This window comes from Hordeum vulgare, chromosome 5H, assembly GCF_904849725.1.
Source record: "Hordeum vulgare subsp. vulgare chromosome 5H, MorexV3_pseudomolecules_assembly, whole genome shotgun sequence".
Lineage (NCBI taxonomy): Eukaryota > Viridiplantae > Streptophyta > Magnoliopsida > Poales > Poaceae > Hordeum > Hordeum vulgare.
Genome location: NC_058522.1, coordinates 336,253,641 through 336,269,585, shown reverse-complemented (window position 1 = coordinate 336,269,585; position 15,945 = coordinate 336,253,641). Strand labels below are relative to the sequence as shown.

Genomic DNA, 15,945 nt, shown 5'->3' with positions numbered 1-15,945 from the left:
ATCCAAAGATTGATCATAAATACACAAGGTTGATCAAGACTAAGTCAAAGAGTGAATCAAGTTGATCAACACACAAAGCGTACAAAATGTACCGAGAGGGATCAAGTGATCTCATGGTATGGTAAGCATTGTCCATTACGCTTTGTGTACTAACCCATGGTCTACGTGAGAGTTCTATGTGGGGTTAGGTATATTTCCATGGGCTTGCGTCAAGAGGAAGATCTAATATGACCCATGGAGGATGACATCAAGTGGCGATCGCATCAAGATTGCAGTGTGCAAGTTCAAGTGGAGCATCATGAAGATATCATGCTTGAAGCTTGCCGTCCATTGTGGTGGCAATGGACTTGTGAAGATGTGGTGAAGAGTGGCTCAACCATAGTGGAGTATGGGGGAGAAATTTACAAGTCTTCATCGAGCTGGCGCAATCAAGAAAGGTGGTCCATCATGAGGAAGACAACATCGTCATCATATAGCTCAAGTGGACGATGCGCAAGGCAAAGGTTTGTCCTTGATAGGTTTTCTATTTTACCGGTATGAGTGTGTTAGTTGGGAGACCAGGTTATATGATAGATTGTCGTACTATCAAGGGGGGATCTCAATTGAATAGCTTGATCGTGTCATTATTGAGATCTCAAACCATTGCATTCTTGGCATCCTCATCGTTGTTGGTTCTTGGTTGGCTTTTATCCATGTGGGTTCTTGAGCTTATGGTCATCTTCATGACAAGCTCGAGTTCATTGAAAACGGAGTTCATGTGCATCTTCTATGATGTTTTTTATGTTGGAGCTTTTGCCGTTTCTTCATTCATAGAGGTTTCACATCTCTACAACATTGGAATTTTCATAACTGCATGTTCTTAAGAGCTTGAGTTTGCTATTCAACGAGCTTGAGTTTGCTCAATTAGGAGCTCATACGCGAAAGTTATGGCAGTTTTAGTGACATGGCAGGTTTTCTCTCTCAAAGCGGAAGTACCGCGCTGAAGAGCGGTAGTACCGCCCAAGTAGTACTGCCGCCCTACAGGTCCCGCCTCACTTCCACTTGTATTTTTCCTCTCGCATATTCGATGCCTTTTCTAGTTTGAGCGGAAGAACCGCTCAGGGAGGAGCGGTAGTACCGTTCCAGCGGTACTGCCACCCTCCCCTTCAGTCCTCACTTCCACTTAGTTTTTTCTTTTGGCTTCTTTGGCCCCTTTGTCCTTGTTGAGCGGAAGTACCGCTCTCTACAGGGCGGTAGTACCGCTCCCCTGCGCGGTACTACCGCTTGTACACGGACCGAGTGCATAACGGTTGGATTTTGAGGGACCTATTTAAGGGGGTCTTCTTCCCCAATGGTCTCCTATCCGTTGAGCTCGTGTTCTTCACCATTGTTGAGCTTCTTCGAGCGTGCTAACTCTCAATCCCTCCAACGATTCTTGCTAGTTCTTGAGGGAAAAGAGAGAGGAGACCTAGATCCACATTTCCACCAATCACTTTCTCCTCTATGTGAGGGGAACCCCTTAGATCTTGATCTTGGAGTTCTTTGTGAGATCCTTTTTCTTCCTCTCATATTCCTCCAGAGGTTTTGTTGTTGGGGAGGGATTTGAGTGTGAGGGACTTGACCACTTCGTGTGTTCTTGCCATTACATTAGTTGCATCGGTTTGAGTTCTTCACGGTGATACGTGGAAGTTAAAAGTTGAGAAGCTTATTACATGAAGTTTGTTCTTCTTGGGTGCTTTGGCATCCTAGAAGCTTGGTTGTGCCTTTGAGCTCAATCATTGTGATGTAAAGCTCCGGGCAAGCGTCGGGATCTCCAATTAGGTTATGGAGATTGCCCCGAGCATTTGAGGTCATCACGGGGCCACAATCCATTGTGGTGAAGCTTCGTGGTGTTATTGGGAGCCTCCAATTAAGTTGTGGAGATTGCCCCAATCTTGTTTGTACGGGTTCAGTGACTACCCTCAAGGGTCCCTTAGTGGAATCACGACATCTTGCATTGTACGAGGGCGTGAGGAGATTACGGGGGCCCTAGTGGCTTCTTGGGGAGCATTGTGCCTCCACACCGGTCCAAACGGAGATTAGCATCCTCAAGGGTGTGAACTTCAGGATACATCATCGTCTCCGCGTGCCCCGGTTATCTCTTACCCGAGCCTTTTACTTATGCATTTTACTTTGTGATAGCCTTATTGTTTCCTGTTATATATCTTGCTATCATTTAGTTGTTTATCTTTCTTAGCATAAGTTGTTGGTGCACATAGGTGAGCCTAGTTTTTTTAGATTTTGTGCTTGACAAATTAAACGTTAGTTTTATTCCATATTTGTTCAAGCCTAAACCGTAATTATTTTAAAGCGCCTATTCACCCCCCCTCTAGGCGACATCCATGTCCTTTCAACGGTCTCGTCAACACCGTCGTGGTCGCGGCCACCACTGGCTAGTCTGCGTTTCCTCGGATGGTGATGCCAGAGTCGCCCCATGCATCGGCGACTCAACTGATTCCCGGCTTCCATGTCTACCCACAAGCCTCCTTACTCTTTGGGGAATGCTCGCCGGAGGTGAGTGTGGTGACGCCTTTCATGCCCTCGCCCGCACCCATCGACCTCAATGCCACACCGGTAGCCGGTGGCTCATCATCCGATGGGCCGAGGAAACGTGCGCGGGAGATGTCAGCCGACATGATCTCCGGCGTCCGCAACCTGTTTGACAAAATGCCGGTGACCGTCGATGATGAGAGGGCCAACCGCTTCATGCAGAGCATCATCTTCGAGGGTGATGCGGCGGCCGTTGGCGGTGCCATCACGACTGGCATGATCCCAAAGAGACCCAAAGTCAGGACGGCCGAGGGTCGTTCACGTCGTCGACCTATGATCAAGCTGGCATGCACACCACCTTCATGCAAGATCAGGTAGGCTTGGACCTGTACGGATTTCCGCTCGACCACGTGTTTCCGGATGACTCCGGCCTCACGGAAAAAGATGAGGTGGGCATCGACGGGGAGCCTTTGTTCGAGGACGAACTTGCCAACCAAGGCTTTGTTCGAGGACGAGATCGCAACCGATGGAGGGCATGATGACCAAGAAGGACTCAAGGAAGGAGAAACATCGACAAGACAAGGAAGAGCAAATGAACGCCTTCATAGAGATGCGAAGGAGGAGGCTTGAGATGGAGGCGGAGAAGCAAGGCAGGATGCTTGAGATGGAGGCGAAGAAGCAAGCAAAGATGCTAGAGATCGATGCCGCCAATGTCAAGACCAAAGCAAAAGAAGTGGCTCTCGCTGGCATGATGACGATGGTGGAGATCCTGAAGGTGGATCTCAACACCGTGTCACCAAGAAAGAAGACGTGGTTCGAGAAGATGCAGTCCGACATGCTCAAGTTCGACGACGAGTGATCTATGGCGGTGAGCGTCATCCTTTTTTGTATGCTGGCATGACCACGGCCGCGATGGCTTTGGGTCGAACTCCCCGTCCCTTTTTGTGTGCTGGCATGTGTGTCGGTCGCTGGTCAATGCGCCAACATAAAGTGTGTGGTGTTTTTTTTAAAGCGGACATTGTATGCCAGCCGCTGACGTGGTGCCGGCATGAACTTTGGGCGACGGCAAGGCCGTTGTGTTGATCTACAGCCTGGGAGTCTTTTTAAACGTGTGCGCGAACATAAAATTGATCGTGGGTGTTAAATGCATTGTTGATTCAAATGTTAAACAGGATAGATGGTGAAGCAGGCGGTCAACCTAATAAATAAACAGAAAACGAACAAAGGTCATCTGTTTGTTTAGGTCAGCGGCTACGAGTTGCTCTAATACGAAAGAAAATCGTCTCCAACAAAGACTCCTCAGCAAACCCCTAAACCCTCGTTTTCTCCCTCTGCAGCTGACCAGGGTTCCAACCGACCATGGCCGGTGACGATGGCCTGACGGCCCTCCACGAGCAGGCAGCCCTGGCCTCCTCCGCCGCCGTCTCGGCCTCCGACCTCGAGTTCGCCTTCCAACTCCAGGTCTCGGAGGCCATCCAAGCATCTCTTCGCGCCAACAGTAACCCCTCCTCCTCTTCCAGCTCAGCCGCCGCAGCGGCTGTCGCCTCCTCCCTATTTCAGTACGCCCCTGTGGTCGAGCCATCGGACGTCGCATACGCCCTAGCGGTCCACGCCGCCGACCTCGCTCGCGCCGAGGAGGACCGCCTGGAGGCCCAGGGTCTCCTCGCGGCCCACGCCCAAGCGGCCGCCACCGTCCGCATCGCCGCCCACGACGCCGTCTTCGCGCGCGAGCTCGCCTCCATTCCAGAGGACCAGTGGGCTCGTGATGGCGACAACATCGAGCGCCCCCTCGACCCGACCAAACCCCTCTTCCGCGTCTTCTTCAAGGGCTTGTCGAGCAAGGGGGTGGTGGGGCCGCGGGACCGGGACCCGGGCGTCGCGGTGCTCGCCGTGGCCCTGGCCGATCAACAAGGAAATGTGGTGCTCAGGATACAGAAGCCGGTGGAAGCATCCGTGGGTGGGCGCATGACGCTCGAGGTAATGGCGCTCACCGTAGGCCTGGAGGCGGCTTTTGGGTTGGGGATCCAAAGCATCAAGATTGTCACAGATTACAGGGTGCTGTACAACCATGTATGTCATGATACAACTTCTAAATCTTTGCGTATCTAGTCGTGTATTTTTTTTCTAATGCTTAGTAAATAAGTAGATGCTGAATTGGAGGGCTGGGAGATGCATGAGCAGGTCAATAGTGAATCTGCTTAAACTGATCTGGTTATATGTATTTGGTGGTGGTGTTCATGCTCAGGATGCTTGACATTGTTAGTTTCTGTTTGATTGCAGTATCTTTATTAGAATTATCATGTACTATGTAGGGGAGGGGAATATAACAGATGATTGTGGATGGTGAGATTTTGGAGTTCAGATACAATGTTCAACAAAAGCTGGACTCCTAGATGTATTATGTACTGATGATTTTATTGCCACATAATCCCATCTCTGGCTAAGTGTACCATTTCAATGTTCCTCGTTATTTATTGTACTAATTCGCTATTTGCTGTACTGGCTTACTGTATTGTGAGGGAAAGCAGGAGTATAATCAAATAATCCATCAATGTTTCCCGTAATGCTCCAGATTGCTAGTGGAGATATTCTGCATCGATTGTCCTCTTTCAATATTTGGTGGTGGCTACTGTAGGGTTCATGTTGAATGCATATGTATTTCTTTAACTCTTCGAGCAAAGTTTAGACTTCTGGTCGACCTCATTATATTTTACTACCCCAGTAAGATGCCGGTGCAAAATGTAGTATCCCCGTAGTGTTCAGTCAAGTTAAAATGGAACATCTGTAGCAAAGGGAACTTCAGTTCGGTATAGTGGTATGTCTCCTTTAGTGTCAGCCTTTTCTCGAGTTCAATGTAGACATATTTGCATACATGTGGAGTTACTTGCTGTATGGCAGTAAGTGTTAATTCGATAGTTAAGTGATTGAATTCTTTAGCATTGCTCTTATCTTATGATGGTACATACTATACACAGCTGGGAAATAGACCTATGTTTTTTTGCTGATCATTGAAATTGCAGTTGCTTGGAATTTGGCGGCCAACACAGAAGAAGCTTGCAGATATGATAGATCAGGTCCTGTCAGTGCGAAAGAAATTTAAGCAATGTGAAGTATTATTTGTCGAACGAAGGCAGATTGATTATGTGATGAAACTAGCCAGAGAATCAGTAGAGTCTCAGCTTGCCAAAGCTATTACTGTGCATGCTGGCATGGACATGAGAGAGAATTGCGCCATCTGCCTTGAAGACACTGATGTTTCTAAAATTCATGCAGTCGAAGGTTGTGCACATCGCTTCTGCTTCTCCTGCATGAAGGAGCATGTGAAAGTTAAGCTACTCCACGGAATGCTCCCAGCTTGCCCCCAAGATGGTTGCACTAAGCAGCTGACTGTCGAGGGTTCAAAGGTATTCCTGTCACCGCGACTCTTAGGGATCATGGTGCAACGTATCAGGGAAGCACAAATCCCTCCCGCTCAAAAGATTTATTGTCCATACCCCAAGTGTTCAGCCTTAATGTCGTTGAGTGATGTGATACAGCCAATGCAAGAATCTTGCTCAAAGTACACTGTTGCTGATTCTGCCACATTGAGAAAGTGTGTTAAATGCAGAGGCTCGTTCTGCATCAGCTGTAGGGTTCCATGGCATGACAGGATGACTTGCCATGACTATAAGATGATGCACCCCCATGCTCATTCAGGAGATGCCAAGTTAGAGAACCTTGCAGAGCGCCGGCTATGGCGCAAGTGTGTCAAATGCCAGCACATGATTGAACTCGCAGAGGGTTGCTACCATATGACTTGTGTGTAAGTACTTGTGCCGTTCTCATATTATCTTGTTACTAATGTTAGTGTCAAGACTATGCTTAGTACTAAAAGATATGTTAATCTGTACATCCTTCGTGCTCTACTAATGCTCTTGGGCCTCGGACTTGTTCCGCCTTAACCATTTCATGCATCTTGTTCTTGGTTGCTTGCAGGTGCGGCTACGAATTCTGCTACACCTGTGGGAAGGAATGGAAGGCCAAGAAACCAACCTGCTCCTGCCCGCTGTGGGATGAACACAATATAATCCGTAATGATCTTAGGGCCAATGTTGTCCGTGAAAACATTCAGGAATATGAAGATGAGTACGATGATGATGAGGACGATTACTATGTTCAAGAAGGTGCTCACCATAACCAGGGGTTTCAGTAATGGATGGGCCATCACCATGACCTGTTCTACCATTAACATCACTTGTCCACGGTCCAGAATTCGAGTATCAACTTGTTTTTGCAGCTATGCATCTGTAATTACCTATTCAGCTATGTAGATGAGCAGGGTCTCCTTTGCCGTTAGTATGTAACCGACTGATATTGCTTGCTATCGTATGGGTGTTTTGCTTCGTTTTGTGGGACACATGAATGTATTCATCTATCAGAACTTGATGGATATAATGTTGGGTTTAAGGCCTAATTTATGTCTGAGCTTGTGAATATTGTCCCAGTTAGCCTGATGAATACTCCCTCCGTCCTAAAATTCTTATCTTGGGTTTGTTTAGAAATGAATGTATCTAAATACTAAAGCGTGACGAAACTGAACAAAGGAGTCCCTGATAGTGACGAAACTGAACAAAGGAGTCCCTGATAGTAGTCACCTCTACAACAGGTAGCATTGTTTCATCATATTTTTCCATATGGCACCAGATAGCCGCCTGCTGCTTACGATAGTATTGTAGACATTTAATAGGAATAAAATGTCAAGAAGGCAGTGTATATATATGGCATTTTTTTTAAATACCACCCATGTACTTCCTCTGTCCTAAAATAACTGTCTCAACTTTGTACTAGCTCTAGTACAAAATTATACTAAGCTTAAGATATTTATTTTGGGATGGAGGGAGTATTAATCAAGGCAAAATGTTCATACAATCATTCGTTACATCAGATACCACACAGTCTGGAACACTATTAATGAGAACATCATCTGACCTATTAATAAAACTAAACATTGCAATCTCATGTGCCACCGTATTAGCTTCCCTGTCAATTTTGAAGATCTTTACATTCACCAGCATCTTCAGTATACTCAAAGCTTCCTTTTTAAGGTCAACAAGGGATGACCTGTCAAAACAATCTTTACCAAAAACAGAAGCCACAAAAGAGCATCAGTTTCTAAAACAACGGGTTTGGAAAGAGTGATACCGATATACAGGCCGGCCAGAGCCGCTCTAAGTTCCGCTTCCTCAACGCTTTCACAAGCACTAATATAATCCCAAGAGGAAACAACAACTTCTCTAGAATGGTTTCTGACAACCACCCCCACATTAGCAGTGCTAATTGCCTCCACAAAACTTCGTCAGCATTAATTTTGAAAACTCCTCGGTCGGAGCTTGCCAAGCAGCATAACCCCTCTCCTTATTATTAGAAACCAGAATGCCACCCTCACTTCCTTGCCTTTGTTTGTCACCTCTACGTGTAATTTTGCATGACAAGCCGAAAAGGAAGCCCAGTAATTCTGAACAAAATTCACAGATGCTGAGATGGATTCTTTTCCCTTACCAAAAATCAGATCAATCCTCAAATGCCAAACTCTCCAAAACATGAAAATAGTTTGCTCGTGAGCTGACAAATTTAACTGATCCAATAAAATAAGTAACCAATCCGCCCCGTGTTTTTGAACATCTCTTCGGCCGTAAATTCCACACCTTCCTCAAGGCCAAACAGAGATCACACGCCTTTGGACTACTTACCAATGCATGAAAAGTACATTCATCTTCAACAACACAAACTGTACACATACCTAGGGTAGTTTGATGGTGTTTAACCCTATTCACTTCAACCGCCAAGCTATTAGAAACGACCCACCAAGCGAAGATTCTTATCTTGTGAGGAACATTAGCCTTCCAAATAATATTATAGACCTTCCTTTCCCCATTAACGACAACACTAGAGTTCCCCAAATGTACCTTATTATCCATGATATTTAGTGCTAGCCTATATGCACTCTTCACGGAAAACATACCACTTTTCTCATAGTGCCATGCAATAAGATCACCCTCGTCCAGATTCAGAGTACGCAGCTTGAAGATTTGCTCTACATCATGAGGGTAAAACAGATGCCTCATCACAGTCTCATCCCACCTTCTAGAATCAGTCATGAATAACTCAGACACCCATTTGATCCTAGTTCTGTTTTTCTTAGCAGTAATCTTAAGGCCAAACTCTATAGGAATCCAATTATCCAGCCATATGTTTATACGGAGCCCATTAACAACTCTACATATAACGCCTTGTTTCAATAAATCAATGCCATCACTACAGGAATCACCTTCTTTGCCGTCTGCCATCACAGACGGCAAAGACAGTATCCCTGACGGCAAAGACAATACCACAGACGGCAAAGACAATCCCTGCATGCATAATTACCTGCCCCGACAGCGACGTCGATTGAGGAAAGACAATATCAAGAAGATGCCCATGTGGATAATATATTTTTTTTCATCACCTTAGCACACAAAGAATCCCGAAAAATCAATGGCCGCCATGCTTGTTTTGCCAAAAGAGCTTGATTAAACATCCTAAGGTCACGAAAGCACATTCCCCCTTCATTTTTTGGTCTAGTCATCTTATCCCAAGAAAGCTAATGAGTTCCCCTTCTATTTTCCTAATCTCCCCACCAAAAATTCGTGATGATATGGGATAAGTCATCACAAAGTGACACGGGAAATTTAAAAGTACCCTGGCATATACCGGAATGGCCTGGATAACAAATGCGATGATGTATGGCAATGTTGTGACAAGTGTTTGAACAATGTATGCGACAAGTGTTTGAACAATGGATGATAACACTGATGACTCCTCGATTAAAGTAGGATTGCATCAAGGGTTAGCTTTGAGCTCTTATATTTTTTTGCTTTGGTGATGGATGAGGTTATAAGAGATATACAAAAGACATCTCATGTACTACTAGGCATTAGGAGGATGATGTTAGCTTTATGGGCAGGTGGTACCTCATAAGGACAACTTTCGGTATTTGGGGTCAATTTTGCAGAAGGATGGTGATATTGATGAAGATGTGAGACATCGAATCAAAGTTGGATGAATGTAGTGGCGCCAAACTTCTGGTGTTCTGACACAAAATTAAAAGACAACTTCCATAAGACAACAGTTCTATGCGTAATGTTCATACGATCGAACCATGAGTTGCTTGTGAGATCTGATAGGTTTCGTGTACTCCCTTTGTAAAGAAGTATAAAATGGTTTAGACACTACCCCAACTTGATATGGCAGAACTCTATAAAGAGAGACCATAAAGACTAAAATATCACGAAAGAACTACAATAAATAGTGAGGCCTAGAAGCTGACTATTCATACGGCTGAACCATGAGTTGCTTGTGAGATCTCATAGGTTTCAGCTCTACGCTACCCCAGCTTATTTGGGACTAAAAACTTTATTGTTGTATACTCCCTCTGTAAACAAATATAGGAGTGTTTAGATCACTAAAGTAGTGTCTAAACGCTTTTATACTTCTTTACAAAGGGAGTACATGGAAAAGAAAACTTGTGTGGCGTTGTCTCATCTTTTTTGCTAACTACATTTAACCAATGTATGAGTGGAAGTGCAATTTTAACAGATTCAACAAACACTGCATAGATCAACCAAATTGCCTCTGGCCCGAAGCCGAAGGAGGGCATCAGGGGCGTCGACCAACACCAAACCTGATGGTGGGGCTCTTCAAAGGTTTTGTTTCTTTTCTTGTTTCATTTCACTCAACCAAACAACACTTGTGCAATGCTCATCCTGATTGTCAGTATAGCGTGCCAAATTTTCTCTTTTAGTTGGGGGTTTATTAGGTGTGAAGTGAAGTTTCACCATAAGCACTAGATATATGTGTGACACTCCAAATGTAATGACCTACAATGATCATCATTAAGGGACTAATCATTTTTCTTAATTAGTCTTGACCATCTTGGTTCAAACCTCATTTCAAATTAAAATGTTAAGTGTGAAACAAAGTTCACAAAAATGAAAAAAAAATGTTCATCATGTGGCAATTATTCCATAACAAATTATGATAGTGAACCAACATTTTTCAAAAATATTTAAAAGCCCTTAAATGGCTAAAAGTGTAGTTGCAAAAATTAATTAAAGATATTTTAATTAATAAAGAGATGCATTATATTTTAATGAAATACCAAAAGCAAAATGCAATAATGGACAAATTAGAAAAATTTATTTAGATGGTGATTTTACGTTTTATAATATTAAAATAAATTAAAATTAAAAAGAAAAGAGAAAAGAAAAATTTAAAAAGAAACAAAAAGAAAAGAAAAATAGGAAAATGGAAAAGGCCAATCTCGTAGAGTACTGTTTAAACTTCAAAAATCATAGACATTAATCCGTAAGTCGCATGAAAATAATCTATACATGAAAGTTGCTTAGAAAAATCCAACTAATCTGAATACACTATTCGTTCATTTGTCAAATGCCCGTAGGATGATGAACATGGACATTTAGCAGTAGGACCATATGTCCGGTAATAGCCAAAGACCTAGGAAATATCGTCACATATTCTCTCGCCTCGTCTATGATGTGTAGTACTGCATTATCTTATTCCTAGCACTGCATTTTGCCATGTCATGCATCTTGTTGCATCTGCTTGCTTTTATTTATTGTTTCTTCCTCCTCTTCTCTCGGTAGACACCGAGACCGACGCTGCCGCCCAGTAGGAGTACGAAGTGGACGACCCCTCCTTGTCGACCGAGCTTCCGGGCGAGCATCCTCTCCATTTGATCATTCCGACATCGCCTACTCTTTTCTCTCTACTACTTGCATTAGGGTAGTGTAGCTGTTACCACTTATCGATTTGATCCTATACTATTGCATAGCATATCCTTGCTACTGTTGTTGATACTCTTAACTGTTATCCTAATGCCTTGTATAGGTTGCTAGTATTCCATCAATGTCCCTACATTCTTGTCCGTTTGCTATGCTATACTATCGGGTCGTGATCCCCTAAGGGAGGTGATCACGGGTATATATATACATACTATAAATGATACTTGTTGTGACTAAAGTTGGGTCGGCTCATAGAGTACCCGCGAGTGATTCCCAGACTGGGGGCTGAAAGGACATTACCCCGACGCCACCCTTAGTGGATCTTTGTGATGGATCGACAGGGCAGGTTCAGACCGCCTAGGAGAGGGGTAGGCCTGGTCCCTAGTTGTTGTCTGTGGTTATTTCATAATAACACGCTTAGCAAGTTTGCGTATTTGATGTGAGTCGATCGATTGAGCTATACTCACTAACCTTCACGCGGGAACAATTATGGGTACTCGGCGTCGTTGTATCATCCGAAGCTCTTTGGACGTGAGCATTGGAGTGACGCGCGCCCGAGTGGTCTGCGTAAGCATTGATCTTGTATTAAGAGGTGTCACGACTGATCTTGGCCGCCCATGCAACGTGCAGGAGTGCAAAGGGCGATGGTCCCAAGACCCGTGCGTGCATAGGATTTTGTCTGACGGGCTGACCTCTCTATTGAGTCTAGGTAGGGCTACGACGTGTTGATCTCCCAAGGCCGGTCATGACCGAGGGAAGTGTGTCCGTCCATAGGTTATCAAGCGCGTTGGGAAATGTGGTGCACCCTTGCAGGTATGATTAACTATTAGAATAGTCGTGTCCACTGTAACATGACGACTTGGAGTTGTATTTTGACCTCTTACAACTAAAATCGTATACTTAATAAAATAGACCCAGATAAGTGACACATTGTAACGCCCAAGACGTGGTCCTATCCTTATTTTGGCGCGAGGGCCTCGACAGGGATAGAAACACATCTCGTCGTTTCGCAAGAATGGATATCATTACAAGTACGTGTACTGAAAGAGATGAGTATAAGGAGTTGGCTTACACTCGCCACAAGCTACACCAGAGTCACATCAGTACATTTCATACAATCATCATGAAGAAGAGTAGGGGCCGTCTACGAACAAAAACAAACGATAAAAGAACGACGTCCATCCTTGCTATCCCAGGCTGCCGGCCTCGAACCCATCCTAGATCGATGAAGAAGAAGAAGAAACTCCAAATGAACAATCAACACGCTCGCATCAAGTAACCCTTTACGTGTACCTGCAACTGGTGTTGTAGTAATCTGTGGGCCACAGGGACTCAGCAATCTCATTTCCACAGGTATCAAGACTAGCAAAGCTTAATGGGTGAGGTATGTTTAAGTGGTGAGGCTGCAACACGCGACTAAGCATTTATTTGAGGTGGCTAACTTACGAGTACATAATAAAAGAGGGGGATGATCTACGCATAGCGGACGTGAACTACTGGTAATCAATTGAATGATCCTGGACACCTACTTACATCAGACATAACCCCACCATGTCCTGATCATAGAAGGAGCTCACGAAAGAGACAGTCACGGTTACGCACTCAGTTGGCATATTTTAATTAAGCTTACTTCAAGTTATCTAGAACCGGATGGTAAACAAAGTTTCCACATTGCCACATAACCGCGGGCACGGCTTTCCGAAAGATTTAACCCTCTAGGGGTGCTCCAACTAGTCCATCATAAATTACCACAAGCCGCATAGAAATCCTCGATGACGAAACCCGCTATCTCGTCGGACTCCTTAGTGGAAAACCTCAACTCTGAGATTGCCCAAAGTATCACCGGAATCCCGATGCATGAGATATTTCTTCAAAGGTAAAACTAATCCAGCAAGGCCGCCCGGCGTGCCGACAGTCCCGATAGGAGCCGTGTATCTCGTTCTCAGGGCACGACCGGATGAGCTAGATGTCAGGTTGGCTAAACCCCGGGTGACCAGGGGGCGCCGGACATCGCTCAGTTTGGACCTACATTCATGAGGAGCATTGACCCGGGGGTTGATTAATTATCCACGGGGTCCGGAAAGTCCCTATCAATTTTATTAGGTTATTAGGCAAATGTAGTATCAAAGTTGGGCCTTGCTAGACCAGTCTTAATCTAAAACGAATTATCAAGGGGGTCCCCATAACAACCCTCATCGTGTTAGGAGCGCTCATTCATGGAATATAACACCGATAGCCGAAACTAAGTAGGCAAAGGTGGAACAAAACACCAAGCTAGAAAGGCCAAGCCTTCCACCTTTTACCAAGCATATAGGTGCATTAAATTAAATATCATTTAATAGGTGATATAACAAGGAACCCATGTTAACACATGGAAGCAAGTGCACCCGCAACTAGCAATGCTATCCAATGGTTAAGCAAGCGGTAACATAGGCAACCAGTGGTTTGCTAGGTTGTGAACAAGTTGAAGGTTTTCATGGCAATGTTGGGAGGCTGATATTTAACGGGTGGTAGGAAGCGAGACATAACGATAGAAACGAAACAACTAGCATGGCAATGATAGTAATGGTATCTAGGGAAATGATCGTCTTGCCGATTTTCGGAAATTAAATAAATCTGAAAAACCTAAAAAAATATAACGGGCCAAATCTAATTAGGGCCTAAACAGGGGCATGCGACATTTAGTTAAAACACGTCCAGGAGCCATGGGAGCCATGGGAGCGCGCGATCTCGGAGCTCGGGTGGCGGCTGGCTGGCAGCGCTCAGGCGAGGGGGCGGCGACTCCGACGATGGGGCTAGGGAGGCAACTCTGGTGGTGCTCCGGTGGCAGGCTGGTGACGAGGGACTGCGGCAGCTTCGCTGGCTCTGCTCCTGCTCTTGCCCAAGAGGTGGAGGAGATCGAGCTCCGATCCGGAGCTGGCCGGGGATGGGCCTACCCGGGCCCGATCTAGGCTCGGCGGGCCTGGCGACTAGAGGAGAGAGGAGGAGGCTGTGGGAGAGGGTTGGTGGGGCACGGATTCTAAGGAAAATTAGGGTTTGGGTCAAAACAGGCAGGGATGGGTTGCTTAAATAGGAAAGGGGGCTAGGGTTAGGAGTTTTTGCCCGATTTCGACCATAGGATCGGAATCGGACGGTCCCGGTCGTGGGGACGGCTAGGTGGGTTGTGTAGAGTGGACATGCAGAGATGAGATGGAATGTTTGCGGCCCGACACGATATTTTAAGACCCCGAAAAACGTCCGACGATAACCCGAAGACGGTACCGCTATGGTCGACCGTTTGGGTATTAAACGGACTCCGATTGCGACGAAATTTGGCAGGCGGTCTACCTTCACTATATTAAGACCACACGCCAAGTTTCAACCCAATCCGAGAAAGTTTTAAATACGCTTGTAAAAACCAGATTTTAATGATGTCGCGGGTGCATGCGAGTGTGGTCGGTCTCGAGACGGTGAACGATGATAACAGAGAGAACCAACAACAAAATACTGGATGCAGGTTTGAAAACTAGCAGCAATGGAGTGCCGGTGCAATGCTGATGATGCGCATGATGCGATGATGTATGCGACGGACAAATGAGCCACACGACGAGAATGTAATAAAAGGGGAATCTTCCGGTGCGTCTGTCTCGGGCTGTCACACACATACAACTGGACGATCGCTCTTCTCAGGGAGGCAAGGAGAGGATCTCCGAGTTAGGGTTATTGCTATACGTTGGTACTTGTTACTATAAAATATGTTCTCTTCTCAGGTTGCAAGACGATGGCTGCCAAAAGCATAGTCTTCGACAGGACTAGCTTCCCCCTTATTCTGCCATTCTGCAGTTTAGTCCATAGATACTACCCCTTCCATTTGATACCAATGCATATGTAGTTTAGACCTGATGTAAGTCTTGCAAATACTTTGGATGAGTACCCACGGTCGCTTTGCTACCTTTTCCCCTATGTACTTCTACCCGATTGCCGTGATCATATGGAGGATCCCAGGAGCCACATGCTACCGCAGACGAGTGCTACTACCCTGACGGAGCCTACTATTATGTGGAGGCCGCTAATGACCATGAGTAGTTTGGAGGCACCCAAGTAGGAGGCCTTGCCTTTTCAATCGATGTATCTTTGTGCTAGCTTTCTTAAGGTAAATTTTGTTTGCTTAATGTGTGTACTTAGATATTGTTGCTTCCGCTGACTCATGTATTTAAACCCTCATGGCGTGGCTTGTAATATGTACCTTTATATTTGAATTTGTGTCTAGAGTTGTGTTGTGATATTGATTAGTGAGTGTTGAGCTTGATCATACACGTTTGCATGTATGATTAGTGTACGATCAAATCGAGGGTGTCACAATATGCTTAACAAAACTCTACAAATGAAGGGGCTGGTATGAAGAAGACTATTTTTCTTTCTATATTGATATAAGGATCATGTTAAACATACTTACTTCTGTTGAATATCACTTGAATGAGGAGTCATCTCAATCTGTTGCTTGTATGGTATGAGTGTAGGCAATAAAGATATAAAAAAGCGCCGGAGGTGGGCCTCAACTCATAGATCACTCCAAGAATGTTATTTTCATTCACTCCTATATTTACCCCCTTTCTTTGTCCGCTAACTCGATGGAATC

The 15,945-nt window shown here is 45.1% G+C and overlaps 1 protein-coding gene across 1 annotated transcript; it reads left to right on the top strand.

The window, feature by feature from the left end:
- Positions 1-3,797: 3,797 nt before the first annotated feature.
- On the top strand, positions 3,798-6,981 carry LOC123452998 (E3 ubiquitin-protein ligase ARIH2-like). Its single transcript, XM_045129754.1, has 3 exons — positions 3,798-4,578; positions 5,529-6,310; positions 6,484-6,981. The coding sequence occupies exons 1-3, from the start codon at positions 3,868-3,870 to the stop codon at positions 6,698-6,700; spliced, it is 1,710 nt and encodes a 569-aa protein (XP_044985689.1). The 5' UTR covers positions 3,798-3,867; the 3' UTR covers positions 6,701-6,981.
- The last annotated feature ends 8,964 nt before the right edge of the window (positions 6,982-15,945 follow it).